This window comes from Acinonyx jubatus, chromosome C2 (assembly GCF_027475565.1).
Source record: "Acinonyx jubatus isolate Ajub_Pintada_27869175 chromosome C2, VMU_Ajub_asm_v1.0, whole genome shotgun sequence".
Classification (NCBI taxonomy): Eukaryota; Metazoa; Chordata; class Mammalia; order Carnivora; family Felidae; genus Acinonyx; species Acinonyx jubatus.
The window spans coordinates 82,421,335-82,436,882 of NC_069384.1; the positions used below are offsets into that span (position 1 = coordinate 82,421,335).

The window sequence follows — 15,548 nt, forward strand, 5'->3', positions numbered from 1 at the left end:
GCTTTAGGAAGACAAGAGAGACATTTATCTTGAAGGATAAATAGGCATTTTGCAGGCAGTAAGGAAAGTATGAAGTCCAGGTCTCCCTTGGTAGCATTTAGACCCTGAAGCAAATATTTCTTTGTTCACTCTGCTGCTCATCCTGGAGAAATCAAGTGAAAATGAACTCATGTTAAATGTGTATGTGTGTATATATTTCAGTTTTTTCTTCTGACAGGAAATACGAGGTCTCTGAATCAGAGAAAAGATCATTTATTACTCACAGATCATCTTCTTACCAATTCCCTGCATCCCTATTTCTTTAGATAATGTGCAGTGGGGCTGCACCACAGGAGATAAGCACTGAAACTGGAAGACTCAGCTTATATGGATAGCACAGGCATGTGAGGCCATTTCCTCCTCCTCCTCCTCCTGAGAGAGAAACCTTTATTCTGGAATGTAAACAAATCCTCTCTGGGGAGGGGGCGAGCAGTCTCTACTTTTCCTTTTCTGCGTTGGAATATATATAAGTGAGTGGCTTCAGATACTACACTTGATCTTAGCCAAAAGGCCCGAGAAGTGATAAGCAAATGGCTTCAGGAGGAAATAAGTCCCTAAAGCTCCCAGGGGCAATACACCATCTCTAACTTCTGAGGCATGTTTTTTATTGAATCTTCCTTCAGCCCGGTATACCAGTGCTCTTTGCTCAGAAAAAGAAAAAAGGGGTCTTCCCCTTCTCTGGGATACAGCAGCAGAAGCAGTGTTGTTGGCAGTGGTGATGTTCAAGGAAGTGTGGCCCTGAAAATATGGCAGGCAGAGGCCCAGAGCACTGCAGGTGTAGCTTGTGATGCTTTGGTGCCCTTGCAGTTGTGACTATTTCCTAAAAAGGTAAACACGGTCTCAACTGACTTTGTGAAGTCCTTCTGTCAGTGATGAGTTAGGTGCTTGAGCGTTGATTGAAGTGCAGCAGCAGACAGCAGGAGATAGAGCTGACTGGACATTGGTGGGGTTGGTAGAGAGAGACTCTCAGGTCAGGGGACTGGAAGGTGGGGTCCTCTAACTTTGATCAAAGTCACAGTTACACTGAAGTGTTTCTGGGAAAGCCTCTGTTGGAGATTATGATTCTACTGGGTCATTGGGGAACAGTGGAAGGTGAAAACGTTGGGCTTTAGAATCAGCCAGACCCGAGTTCAAATCTCAGTTCTGTCATTCAGTAGCTATGTGTCTTAATTTGTCTTCACCACAAAGTAGATATTAGACAAGGACCGGCTACAGGTAGTTTATTTGAGAAGCACAGTGATAGGGTGGGGAAGTGAGAGGATGAATGGGTTACTACTATGAGCAACTAGAGCTCAGTGCTCTGAGAGTCTTATGATAGACAGGGTAGAATGCACTCAGTAGTGTCCCATGAAGAGACAAGGAAGCTAGCGTTTTTATCTACCAACTTCTGGCTTTCAGTTGCAGGTCAGTCTGGGGGGCACCTCTGGTGAGCCCACATGCTCTTGTAGCTGGAAAACTCTCTCAGGCAGAGTGATGCTATTGGTGTGCTTCTGGGAACTTTCTGTGGGTGACCTCCAGGATGTACTGAGGGGCTATGGACAAGATACTAATTATGTGATCTTACCTGTCTCCATGTCTCCAAAATGGAGTTCATAAAACTTAACTACACTGGATTGGTGGGAAGATTAAGCGCAACAGAGTTCATAAAATGCCTCTCATAGTTCTTGAAGCATAGTTGATACTCTATAAATGAGAGCTTTAGTAGCATTAAGTTAACATGACAGAACAGTGGCTTTTCCTTTGTAGCTGACTTAACACTTGTTTCTATCACGATAAGTTGTGTTAGAGAAGAAAGTTGACTGGGGTCAGAAGGGGCAATCTGTGGTTTTAGGAATAGAGATTTCCATTGAGTGAAGCTACCCATTTGTATGGAGACAGAATCTATTCCTTATAAGCATTATAAAGCCAACTAACTAGCCTAATAAGATATAATTAGATTGTTTTCCCAGTATTAAAGCTTTTGCCAGTGGCTTGTACATTTTGTGGCTATAAAGAATATCTATAAAGAATATTTGTCGGTTAATGCTAAATCTCAGAGCATATCCAGGTTGACATGGATGCCAAACTGGTTGTGTTTTTTACGTTTGCACTAAATCTAATTGTAGGTATTACCACACCTACAGTACAAGTCTGTGAATACATCCCTACTAGGAAAATGTGGGGTTGGGGAAAAGGTAACAGTTATCTGCTTATGTCAAGGGAATGGGGTGGGTGGACTTGCAAGGTATGTGAAAAATAATAAGGGAGCTTGGTGAACGGGATCCATCATGAATGGAGAATTGAATTTTATTCTTATTTCGTTTTATTTGAGGGGGAGTTGGAGTGGAGCTGAATATGGCCAGTGTTGTTCATACTTTGAGAGGTTCTGGGGGACAAGATGCCATGAGAGAGATTGGGTCATGTGTTGTCCTCAGCTCTACCAGAGGTGGTGGTTGGAGTCATTTGGGTGAAAGTGCTGAGTTCCTCCTAGTTGAGGCCTGCAGGAAGAGTCAAGGTGTGTTCGTCCCTGTGATGGGCACAGGAGGTCAACTATGTACCAGCCCTTCCCTCTCCTCTGTGCTAACAGACCCTGATTTTGTTTGGCTATCAGGTATCTACTCCTTGATCTTGGGGAAAGTGGACTGGAGCCAGCAGATAAATCATGTTTGGTGCAAGCCAATCATGTTATTCCATTTGTATTTCCTAGAGTTTGATCTCTGGTAGTCTAGTGACCCAGGAGAAGCCTAATGGGGATTTTAGGAAATATTTTCTTTGTGGTAAAAAGAAAGAGATGAAGGAGAAGAGGACTTCCCTTCTTCCTGCTTTTGGACTGGTTAGTATTGTGGCAGCTATTATGTGATCATAAGGGGACATCTCCGTCACACTGAGAATGTGACAGAGTGGGAAAATGGAAAAATTCTGTGTCATTGATGACATCACTGAGCTTCTGGATTAACCTGAGACTGCATACATTTGCCTTCTTATAGTGTGAGACTTCTGTTGTTTAAACCACTTAAAATTTTTTTCTAATGCTTATTTATTTTTGAGAGAGAGAGACAAAGAGCAGGGGAGGTACAGAGAGAGAGGGAGATGAAGGGTCCGAAGTGGGCTCTGCGCTGACAGCAGAGGGCCTGATGTGGGGCTCGAACTCACGAACTGTGAGATCATGACCTGAGTTGAAGTTGACCCTTAACCAACTGAGCCACCCAGGCACCCCTGTTTAAACCACTTTTGATGGACTATTCTGTTGTTGAAGCCAAAGCATCTTGATTGACAGAGCTCTGGATAAAGCACAAGTCTGGTGGGAGGGGAGATATGAAAGACCCTGACCTTAGGAATAAGTATCTATGGAAGAGAGGAAGAGCTGAGGCAGAACTGGGACCTGTGGAGGAGGCTCAGTCACCACTGACCAGGGCAGAGAATGGATTGGGACTCCCTGTTGATCACGAGGACAGCCAGTGTTCCCCACTGCTAGAAAGTGCAGTCAGACCAACACACTAGTGTTGTCTGTACATGAAAGCAGGAGCCAGACAGCAGAGGCCACTTTGGTTAGGTATTGTGGACTGGTGCAACCATGGCAAGCAAGCCCTACCATTCCTTCTGTGGGAGATGTGGGGGTCATGACCAACATGATATTACAGCTCTGGGTAGCCTGATGGTGGTGGAGGAAACAGGGGCTTTGAAGCCAAACAGATCTGGGTCCTGCCACTCACTTGGGCAGAACTTCAGTTTCCTTCTCTGTAAAATGAGGACAATCATATCTGCCCCACTGGGTTCTTATAAAGGTTAGAATACATTAGAGTGAATTAACTTCTCTAGTCTATAATATAGTGGGAGTTTATTAAAAGATGATTATTATCACTTAATAGAGACCTGCAGAGGTAATGAAGATGCTTCATGGTGTACCACTAGATGCATGGCCAGTAGATGCTGAGTGAGATTAGGCCAATTTGAGACTTGCTAGGGTAATCTGGTGTTGACCTACTCTGATTAGTCTTCTAAGAGAGAAGACCCTGGGGATGGAGTTTCTGGAGATCATTTGTTCTCTGTCCACACAGACATATCTGAAACAATAGACTTTCTTGGTAGGGGGGAACATTAATATTTGCAATGACATTGTTTTCCCCTGAGCAGGGAGGAAGACAAAGACAGAACATGTGCAATGCTGATATAAACAAGAATGCCAGCGATAAGTGGGTTTTCCAAAGTTCCCAAGGGACTGCGTGGGGGCTTATCATGGGGTCCCACACTCCTGAGAAGAGGGAGGGGGAAGAATGTAGAATGTTCCCTGCACATCCTATCATTGACAACTTGCATTATAAAAGCACCAGAGGTATGAATGTAATAACCAGAATCAGAAGCTTCCTGCTCACGGATATGAGGGGGAGATGGACCAAAATAGCCTCACAGCACTGATAGCAGACTCTGGGAAGCCACCCCTTCTCCTCTGGAGCCCCTTCATACACACCTCTTCTAAGTAATTTCCAACCTTTTGTTGACTCACAAAAAGAAGAAGAATAGAAGTTACTGGCGTTTGTAGTAACAGGATGAGAAAGTACGAGACTTCCTGTTGTGCGTGTGACAGCTGGTGATAAGTGGAGGGCTCTGCACAGGAAATCCGCTCAACTTCTGCAATGTGACCTGCCTGAAACTTGGGCGCTCCTTCAGTCTGGATGTTGATGGCAGGACAGGGGGGCGCCTGGACCATGGGCGACGTGGTAGAGAAGAGTTTGGAAGGGCCGCTGGCACCTTCTACGGATGAGGCCTCCCAGAAAAGAGGAGACCTGGTAGAAATCTTAAATGGGGATAAGGTAAAATTCGATGACACGGGACTCTCCTTAATTCTGCAGAATGGCCTGGACACCCTCCGCGTGGAAAATGCTCTGACAGATGTCATCTTGTGTGTGGACATTCAGGAATTCTCCTGCCACCGCGTGGTGCTTGCCGCGGCCAGCAACTATTTCAGGTCAGCATGCCTAGGATTGCAGTCAGATTGGGTGCAGGTTGTAAGGAAAATCGATATTGATGTGATAACCCAATCTAACTAGTTGACTGTTGTTGCATGTATGTTTTGTGTATCTATTTAGGTTCATGTGTCTATTCCAGATACAAGAAAGGAAGCTGTTAAGCCTTAGATTTTAGATTTGTTTAAGGCATATTAAAAGAGAGATTGGTGTCATTTGAAAGCAATGTTTATATTTATGGTAAATCTTCTGTATATGTGTCATTGTTTCAGAGGATGGAAAATTACTGAAGTCATGGGGATTTTTTTCCCCCTTGGTCTGACTAGTGTGTTGGAAACATGATGTTGTCTTTGTTCACCAATGTTGTGGCCCCTCTTTTGGAGTTATCAAATGACTTGCTGAAAATTAGGGGCATCTGGTTGTGCAGCGGGTGGATTGGAAAAGAACGTAGTAACAAAGGTGCTTTAGCAGGGAGAGGCTCCCAAATATAACACACTCTGAGACCTGGGTTCCATCCCTCTCTTCCCTTCCTGACAGTGAGACTTGAGGCAAGTCACTTCATGCTCTGAGTTTCTGTTTTGTTATCTGTACATTGGGGATAATGATGATTACCTCTCTGGATTGTTGTGATAATTAAATATGAGAGGGAAAGGGTCTTACACAGTGCCTAGGGTATAGTGGATGCTCAGTATGTCTTTGTAGAAAATCTTCACCTCATTCTGTTTGGTTCAGCTTAGAACCATTTATTGTTTACCATGAGCAAATGCCTGGGATAGGAATGTGGGAAAATCAGGAACACAGTGAGTAGGGCTGGATCCAGAGATCTCCAGACCAATGTAGACATGGTGGGAAACAGTCCCAAAGAGAAATGGGGATGAAGAAGGTATCTGGGGAACTTGAAAAAGAAATACATTTAGCATTTTTTTTAAGCTAATTTATTTATTTATTAATATTCATTTATTGTTGAGAGAGAGAGACAGAGTACAAGTGGGGGAGAGACAGAAAGAGAGAGGGACACAGAATCCAAAGGCTCCAGGCTCCAAGCTGTCAACACAGAACCTGACATGGGGCTCGAACCCACGAACTGAGAGATCATGACCTGAGCCAAAGTTGGTTGCTCAACCGACTGAGCCACCCAGGCGCCTCTACAATTCCTTTTAATGAGATTCTTCTTAACTCTTGGTTCTGAGGAAAGTAAAAACTATTTATCTATGTAAACATCATGAAAAGTATTTTATCTTTTTACTTTTTCTGAGATGCTTAGAGGGAAATTTTTACTTGGAATTCAAAGAGCAGTGTCAATGGATTGTTGTGGGATTGATTAGGTCCCCTATGTAAACAAGGCAAGGGGACACCTGGGTTTGTGGGAAGTAGCGCCAGCCATGTGCCAGACAGACATAGTATCTGATTTTATTTTTGCAGCACTGCGGTGAGGTGGCTGATGTCCCCTTTTACAGATGAGGAAATGGAAATCCAACATTACAAATGTAATCATTGCTGGAGTAGGGATTAGGCACGTTCTAGAAATCCTTGTTTTTACTGCAATAAAAATTGCCACTAAATTTGGGGCTTCATTCCAGAGGAAGTATATAACAGGTAACATGTAGGTACAGCCATAAAGTTGGGATGACAAAGATAAACATTTCTCACCCCACCGGTATTGGTTGTATCTTTCACATTGATCAACAACCACTTTCAGAAGTGAATGAAAGTCAACTTAGCTCAATGTACTTAGTATCCATTTTTAGATTTATTGATTCTCTTTTGAATCACTGGAAAATGGCAGTCATACAAATGTATGCCTGATTAGCAATTTAGTTAGTGGCTCAGCCTGCCTATGGAACAGGACCGCTGGCTGTGTGCTCTCAAGCACATCATTGATTCCTCTGGTCCTTGGGTTTCTCATTCTAAATGGAAGGTGTTTAGGCCCAGGTCCTTCCCACCCTGCTGATGTAGGATACTTAGGGAAAGTGTGTACCAGCCCTCAAAGGTGGTGGTGGCCATGAGATGCTGGAGGCACCCACACAGTGTGCATGTGTGCCTATGGTTGAAGACTCTCTTCCAAAACTGCCTGGTCACGTAGGGAAATTCCTTCTTTTCTTCAGAGCAGCAACTTTTGATTCTTATCTTGGTATTTCCAGGATGACTTTCCTCCTATAATGAACACAGTCTTGGAGACAGAATTCTTTTTTCCGGTATTGCTATTAACTGCTATTAATAATAACTTCTGTTGTTGAGCACTTAGTGAGAGCAAACCTCTGTGCCACCTGTGTCCCATACACCATCCCACGGCAGCCCTGCAGGGTAGGGAATTTTATGCCCACTTACAGATGAGGAATGAAAGCCCGGAGTGTCTCGGTGAATAAAGTGACTGAGTGGGATTTGGACTTAGGACTGACATGAAGTCTGACATTGCCTCACCACCCGTTTTGCTTAGTTTCTAAGGTTTTGAAAGGGCTAGAGAGCCAAGTTCCTCTTATGCTCACACTTAGGAAGGGCAGAGAGCCTACTCTGTCTGAGAGGCTTCTGACACAGCCCTCTTTGCTTTGGAGGGCCTGGAAGCTGGCTATTAAATTTTGTACACTTTTTCTTTATTCATTGAGAACATAAATATTTTCCATGGAGTGACTGAACCACAGTTTATTTAACCAGTCCCCTGTTGACAGACATTTGGATCATTTCTAATCTTTTTTTTTTATTATTTTTTTTAACGTTTATTTTATTTTTGAGACAGAGAGAGACAGAGCATGAATGGGGGAGGGGCAGAGAGAGAGGGAGACACAGAATCAGAAGCAGGCTCCAGGCTCTGAGCCCTCAGCCCAGAGCCCAACGCGGGGCTCGAACTCACAGACTGCGAGATCGTGACCTGAGCTGAAGTCGGACGCTTAATCGACTGAGCCATCCAGGCGCCCCTCGTTTCTAATCTTTTGCCATACAACAATGTTGTAATGAATAACCTTATACATATGTCATTTTTATATGTGTGCAGGAATACCTGGGAGTGCATTTCTAGAAGAGGGTTTGCTGAGTTAAGGAGAAATGCATCTGCAGTTTAAGTGGATATATATGCCAGATCCGCCTTTATAGGGGTTCAGTCATTTTGAACTCCCGACAGGCTTGCCAAAAGAAGACAGCTTCCAACTTCGGGATTTTTCCCAGTATGACAGATGAGAAACAGTATCTCAGTTTTGTTTTAATTTGCATTTCTCTCATTTTGAATAAGCTCAAACGTCTTTTTGTATGTTTAAGGATTGTCTGTAGTTCTTTTCTGTGAACTGTCTCTTCACGGCCTTTCAAATTTTCACGTATATATATTAAATGTTTATTTATTTATTTTGAGGGAGAGACAGCAAGAGACAGGGAGTGCATGTGTGAGCAGGTGACAGGTAGAGACAGGCGGAGAGAGAGAATCCCAAGCAGGCTCCATGCTCAGCACAGAGTCTGATGTGGGGCTTGAACTCATGAACCGTGAGATCATGTCCTGAGCTGAAATCAAGAAGTCTGTTGCTTAACCGAATGAACCACCCACCTACGCCAAATTTTCAGATATATATTTTTTAAAATTAAAATTTATTTTTATCAAAGTACTGCATGCAGATAGTTAACAAAGAGTCAAATAGGATTTAAAGACTTACAATGAAAAAACAAAATTCCTCTTCACCTCTTCTACCCTTCAGGATTGTTCACCAAAAGTCACCATTTTTTATGTTTAGCTGTTTCTTCTGGTATTATATTTATATTTCTTCAAAATATGCTTATGCTACTATTTCTTGATTTCTCAACGTTAGACATCATTTACTGATTTCCTAGTATGTCTGATAAGGACTTAGCACTTACTCCAAGCTCCCTTACCATACACTGACCTTTACTACAATCTCTCAGTATAATGTTTTCACATTTTTCCTGGATAAGTTTGTATTAAGAATTTGCATGATGTTCATGAAAACATTTTTCTTGTTGAACCAAGTTGTGTGAAATGATTACATTTTGTTTCATGTAAAGCTTTTTGTCTTTCCTGAAGTTAATAATTCATTGTTTTTTCCATTTGCTTAGTTGTGGGACTATCTTTTGCTCACATCTTCTCACCATGATCTTTCATGTGGTCTAGTGCATCAAAGAATCTACCAGTTCCATTTTCCCCCAGAATCTTCCTCACCGACATCATTTTACACATGTTCTCTGGACCTGCTGCCCAGCTATTGTCTACCTGCATATATAACCATGGTGGCTATAAACAGGGACTATATTAGTAACTCAGACAATGTATTTCCCTTTGGGGGCCTATTTAGAAGTCTTGAGTGGAATGAGGAAGTTGGGAAAATACATAGAGTTGAGGCTGAGAAAAGCGCAAGGGAGAATAAAGCTGAAAAAGTAGCTCGTGACATACATTAAATGTCAACAGCCAAATGTCAAGGTGTCTGAATATTATCCTAGCAGGAAAATCAAGGAAAGCATAATTTAATATTCATAGTAATTGTTTTTTAAAATGTTATAAAACTAGTCGTGTGTTTTAAAAGACCACTAAGGGGCGCCTGGGTGGCTCAGTCGGTTGAGCGTCCGACTTTGGCTCAGGTCATGATCTTGCAGTGTTTGAATTCGAGCCCTGCGTCGGGCTCTGTGCTGGCAGCTCAGAGCCTGGAGCCTGCTTCTGATTCTGTGTCTCCCTCTCTCTCTGACCCTCCCCCGTTCATGCTCTGTCTCTCTCTGTCTCAAAAATAAATAAAAACATTAAAAAAAAAAGACCACTAAGCTGCCATTTGTGTTATGCCTTTGGACATGTCCCCGAATCAAAGTCTTTGGAACTGGTTGTGCATCCTACATGCTGAACCCACCTCCCATAGGATCTCCATCTAAACCAGTGGTTCTCGCCATTTTGGGGGGCAGGGAACAACAAATCATTGTAGATATGGCACACTCCATAGGTGAGGCTGACCCCTGAGGGCAATCGTGTTGTGATTTCAGGGGTGGCTGAGGGAAGGAGTGGTGATGTAGGGAGGGATCATCAGGCTCCTTATAGTCCTACTAGATGACTGCCCTTCCCACATGAATAAAAGAGCTTCCAGGCTGAGGCTGAGTCGATAGCAAGCTCCTTTGTTGCTGCTGCTGCCCCAAATCTGCCTGGACCTTGGCTCCTGCTTGTACCTCAGTACCTTGGTCTTTGGGTCTGGTTCCCTGAGTCCATGATGAAGGGATTTTGACCACTGGCTACAAAAATCAAGCACAGGTCAGGAATGGGAATGGCATTCTGGGCCCAATCTATTAATATTATTATTATATATTAACTAATTACTGTATGGCAGCAAGTAGGGTGAGAGGCTACCCTTTTTTTTTTTTAATTTTTTTTTATTTTTAAGAGAGAGACAGAGCATGAGTGGGGGAGGGTCAGAGAGAGAGGGAGACACAGAATCCAAAGCAGGCTCCAGGCTCCGAGTCTTCAGCACAGAGCCTGACGCGGGGCTTGAACTCACGAACTGTGAGCTCGTGACCTGAGCCGAAGTCAGACGCTCAACCGACTGAGCCACCCAAGCGCCCTGAGAGGCTACTCTTAAACCATGTGTAGAGGTTATAATCCTTTGCTTTTTCTGCATAATGGTGTAAGGGGTCTACAAGGGAGCCGGCAAGCACAGGTGAGAGAGTAAGTGCTAAGGAAAACAAGAATGAGTTAAGGCCATCTGGGTCTGGATTAGAAATCTTGCTAATGGTGAAAGCATTGAGTATTGCTGTTGCCACAGTGGGTATGCCTGATCAAGTGAACTGGTGACTGTACTTCGAGCATTGGGTCCTGCATTTTATGCTTTTAGTCTTGTTCATTTAGTAGAATCAATGTGGTGGTTAATATTTAAGTACTATAGACCAGGACACCTGGGTGGCTCAGTCAGTCGAGCATTTGACTTTGGCTCAGGTCATGATCTCTTGGTTTGTGGGGTCAAGCCCTGCGTCGGGCTCTGTGCTGTCAGCTCAGAGCCAGGAGCCTGCTTTGGATTCTGTGTCTCCCCCTCTCTCTGCCACTCCCCTGCTCGCACTCTGACTCCCTCTGTCTCTCAAAAATAAGTAAGCATTAAAAAAATATTTAAGTACTATAGATCTATAATTTCTTATCAGCAATTCTAAAATCCCCCAAGTGCTGATAAATGAGAAGGTTTTTAGAACTTATTTGGCAGACAAATTTGTGACTTGAGCTGCACATGTCTGATGGAGACATCTGTCCTGAACTGAGAAGAGGCTACTTGGAGTCTGTTTATTCCATTATGCATATATTCATTGCTGGAGTACTAGTGCTCTGGATATAGGAATGCTGGTGGTGCTATATAATATTCAAGATATGGTAATATTCAAACAATTCTGAATGTCAGAGCACATCTGACTGCAAGATTTGGGGGACAGGGGATTATGGGACTTTTCTGATAAAGTTTGTTTTCGTTTAGGTGTTATTATTCTACTTTGTTTCATATGAATATTTTACATACTTGTAAAATTAGTTTAGATACAGTTTTGCATCTTGCTTTGCATCTTGTTTCATTATAATCTTTCCCCTATAGTTTTCATAACTCTTATTTATTTATTTAGCTACCATTTTTAATAGATGCATAATATGAAAATCATTCTCTCATTGTGAATATAGGTTACTTCTAATATTTTTGTTTTTATAAATGATGTGGTGATAAACATATTTGGAATAAGTATTTCTGCAGTTTGGGATCTGGAAAGGACAATATTTTTTGAGTATTTACTGCATGCCAGGAACTTTGCTGGATTTCCATAATATCAACAATTAGGTAACAACTAGTGGATAGCATTGTCTCCATTTCACCCTCCAGGGAACTCACTTTGATAGCAAGAATGGTTTCCCCATTGGGATCCAAACTGAGAGCAGACCTTTCTATCAGGCAGAAATGTGGCTGTTGGGACATTAACTGTGCAAGACTATTAACTTTCCCTCTCTACCATACACTAGTATAGTCTATGTAAGCTGTAGGTGAGGAGAAAGTGTAAAAGTTATTGCCTCCATGTGCACGTACACACACACACAGGCAGAACACTATGGGAACATTCAAGCCAATTTGCATCTGGGGGCTGAGCTGACAGATCCCCATAGCATTGAAGACTCAGCATGGCTTAGGGCACCAGTCTGGGTCAAAGGATTAAATAAGAAATAAGGAAGTAGGATGTGAGGTGAAGAGACAGTATGCTTTGAAAGCATAGGGCCTCAAGAACCTGTAGGACATCAATTGGGGCAGGAACCAGTAACTGCTTGGTATAATGGAAAGAACACCATCTTAGAACATTGTCACTGGCATTTGAGTCTATACCCTGCCACTTACTGGCTGTGTAAATCTTGGAGAAATTGCTTGGCCTCTCTGAGGTTCAGTGCTGTTCTACAACACAGTGAAGCTACTGATTTGTGTCTATCCATCCCAGTAAAGTTTGCGAAATACATGTAATAAAATAGATCATTTATGAATTTTTTTGCCTAAACATTTTATGCATGATAACAAGTCAGGTTTCTTCATTCTAAGGAAGAGCAATCAACTGGCTTTTTTGAAGATTTATGTAGGTAACTCACAGAATTCCTCAGAAGGCCAAACTCCGAAAACAGACAGGAGCCAGGGAGGCCAGGTCGTGGCCAGGACCACAGCTTAAAGCCACCCAGAACCCATCTGGGGAGAATTCCCCCACTGTTGCAGGATCCTGGAGGCCAAGGCTAGCACAGCTCTGGCCACTGGCACTGTCTCCCTTGCAATTCCTGGAAACTGGAGGCTGCTGCTTCCACCAGAATTGGTTCTCCTCTGTCTCTGCTTCTTTGCCTTTCCAGCTCCCAGTTCCTAGCCTAGGGTAAGTTTATCTAATTGGTCAAAGCTGAGTTACGCATGTTAATGCAATAGCTGTGACAGAAGTTGGGAAAGTGTGCATTGGGCCTTTGCAGCTTCTGGATCAGGAAGTGCTTCTGCCACACACCACATCTCATTTAGAGGGAGAATTTGCCATACCTCGGGAGGGTTTCAGATGCTGGGCAACCAAAAACTGACAAGGATCCATTATATGCAGCTACTATGTGCCAGTCCTGCATTAGGTGCAGAGTAAGGGTTAAGGTATCATGAAAAATATACAGATATTAGAGAATTCCATGATTCCTGTCTCATAGGCATCAGAGATAATGATCCTGAGATCTTACAGGCAAGAGGACAATTATTTTGCACTTTTACTTCTCTTCTCCCTTCAGACTTTGAGTGGCTCTTGTATACATGTGAGACTGTGTGGCATGTAAGCATCCTCCATCGTGCATGGTCTAGAAACTGGCTGGGAGTGTGAGCTATGGGAGGGTCCTTGACACCATTGCAATGGCTGACATTCAGCAGACACCTACTACATATTTGATATCCATAAAAACTTGACATTCCTCCTGAAGGTTCAGTCACTGATAGGCAGCATCCTGGTCAGAGCAGGAAGTCCTCACAGAGTTGGGAGGCTATTGCATAACTTTAAAAAAGGGAAGGATGATAAAGCGTGGTCATTATAGGAAAGATTTGAAGGATCAGTTAAATCCAGAATGCTTCAGAATGTTGTGGATTCAGCAGGTTACTCACATGACCATCTGGACACAAATGTGCTATGCCTACATAGAGACTCCTGCAGACTTTTTTTTTTTTTTTTTTTTTTTTTTTAGGATTGAAAGGTACTCGGCAGGAATTGCTGCCTCAAGGCAGAAGTGCATGTAGGTCCTTTGAATTTTTAATAAAATATCATCTCTGTCATCTCCACCCCTGGTGTCTAGGGCATGTGGGTCTTCTTTCACTCAGAATAGAAAGTCCATTCTTCTCCTGTTTTGAATAATGCTCCATGGAGCTCTCAACTAAAACACAATACAAACACTCATCATTGACATCTTAAGTTCTGAACTTTACCCCTATGCCAAGTACACAGATATGTAACTGTCCATTGATGAAAATGCCTTTGCAGAGTAGATTCTAATATAGCAAACACTAAACAGTCCATGAGAAGAGCTGCCCATATGAAGAACATGTATGTTTTTGGTAAAACTGCCTTGGAGCTCACCATCGGTCACATTGCTCAATGTTCCTATATTAGTCAGTGTTCTTTTGATGGCAAGGAATAGAATCTGAGGTCAAATCAGCTTTGGCAAAAGAGGAAGGTATTTGGCCACACAGCCAATTAATAGGAAGGGCCGGGATGCAGCAGAGCCCGGGGAGAAGAGGAACCAGGGCTTTGAATGCAGTCAGGGTGCTTTCTTTCGACTCTCACTTGGCTTCTTTCTAAGGTGGGATTTCTCAGATGTACTTCTGCCACATGGTTGGGGGTCTGCTCCTTGGCAGCTCTAAGACTCCCTCCTTTTCAGTTGGTTCCAGAGGGAAACTGAGGGGCTGGCTTCAGTTTGAAAAGCCCCCAGGAAAGACTCTGTTCCATTCTATTACCCAATCCTAGACCAATCATTGTGTCAGGGAGGTGGGGCACAGTGATCAGCCCAGTTTAGTTTAGGAGTTCACAGTTGGCCAAAAGCAGGGGCGGAGGGCAGGGCAAAGGAGGGGAGATTGGTAAAAAGGTAAGAGCTTCTATTTGAACCACATGATTTGAGTGGGACTTGGGAGAGCATTTCCCAGAAAGGGAAGGCACTAGACAAAAGGAAAAATGAATGTATACTAAAGAGGGCTAATAAATGCTGGTTTACTTTCTTTTCTTAGCTAACTTATTGTACTTCTGCCTTTGCTTTGGCTGTCAGGAAGCTTATGCATTAGCTTTCCTTAGCCTAGATTTCAGTGACATAGTCTCCTACTTTAATTACTTAGATCTTATTTTATTACTTTTTGTTGTTACTGTTTTGCATTTTATAATATCTCTGAGACTATAAGCCACCTTAAGTTATTTTGGAGAGGCTTTTTTTTTCTTTTTAAAGTAAGCTCTAGGCCCAGTGTGGGGTTTGAACCTATGACCCTGAGATCAAGAGTTGCATGCTCTACCAACAGCCAGCCAGGAGCCCCTGGAGAGGCCATTTTTGTGTAAGTCTCCTTTGCTATGAAAAAAATATCATTCAGGCAACCTACGTATTCTCTGCTGTAAGGGTAGTCATTCTGTTATTATGTTTAACTTTTGTGGAAAGCTTTAAGGCCACAGTAATTATAGGAGTGCTGATATTGTTATGACTTTAAAACACAATCAAACCAAAAGTTGCATTGTAGCTGTTTCTGAGGAGATATTCAAGGATCTATAAAAATTACCTGCTGACAGGTATGCATATAATAATTCAGGTTCAGGGTCAAGTAAGAGCTTACTGATATTCAGGAGATCATGTGTCATGTAGAGTAAGCTCAGGTTTGTCTGGGGTAGATATCAAGGGAATTTTGGTGTTTGGGGAATTAAGTGAGGGGCAGATGCCCAGTGAATAATTCTTGGAAGGTGGGGTTAGTGGACATAGCACTCAAGGTCAATTGAATGAATGACCCCACTCTCTACCATGCACTGAGTTTACAAAGATTAATGAGTTCTTGTTCCCTATTGACAACAAAATCACAGTCAGTTAGAGGAGAAAGATAGGTAAATCAATGCTTCAGT

At 42.8% G+C, this 15,548-nt stretch overlaps 1 protein-coding gene across 9 annotated transcripts in view; it reads left to right on the forward strand.

The window, feature by feature from the left end:
• KLHL6 (kelch like family member 6) overlaps positions 1-15,548 on the forward strand; it is a 148,201-nt gene that overhangs the window by 46,761 nt on the left and 85,892 nt on the right. For 4 of the 9 annotated variants that reach the window (XR_008297784.1, XR_003420803.2, XR_008297785.1 and 1 more), the window contains exon 1: positions 4,568-4,984. The exons of 2 other annotated variants lie outside the window; for them this stretch is intronic. Coding sequence is in view for 2 of the 7 variants with exons in the window: in XM_015063589.3 (XP_014919075.1) it covers positions 4,692-4,984 (293 nt within the window). In the remaining 5 variants the exon portion in view is untranslated. Of the gene's footprint in view, positions 1-4,552; positions 4,985-15,548 lie in introns of those variants that run through there. 3 more of the 9 variants (XM_053221166.1, XR_008297786.1, XM_027061347.2) reach the window with 3 other exon arrangements.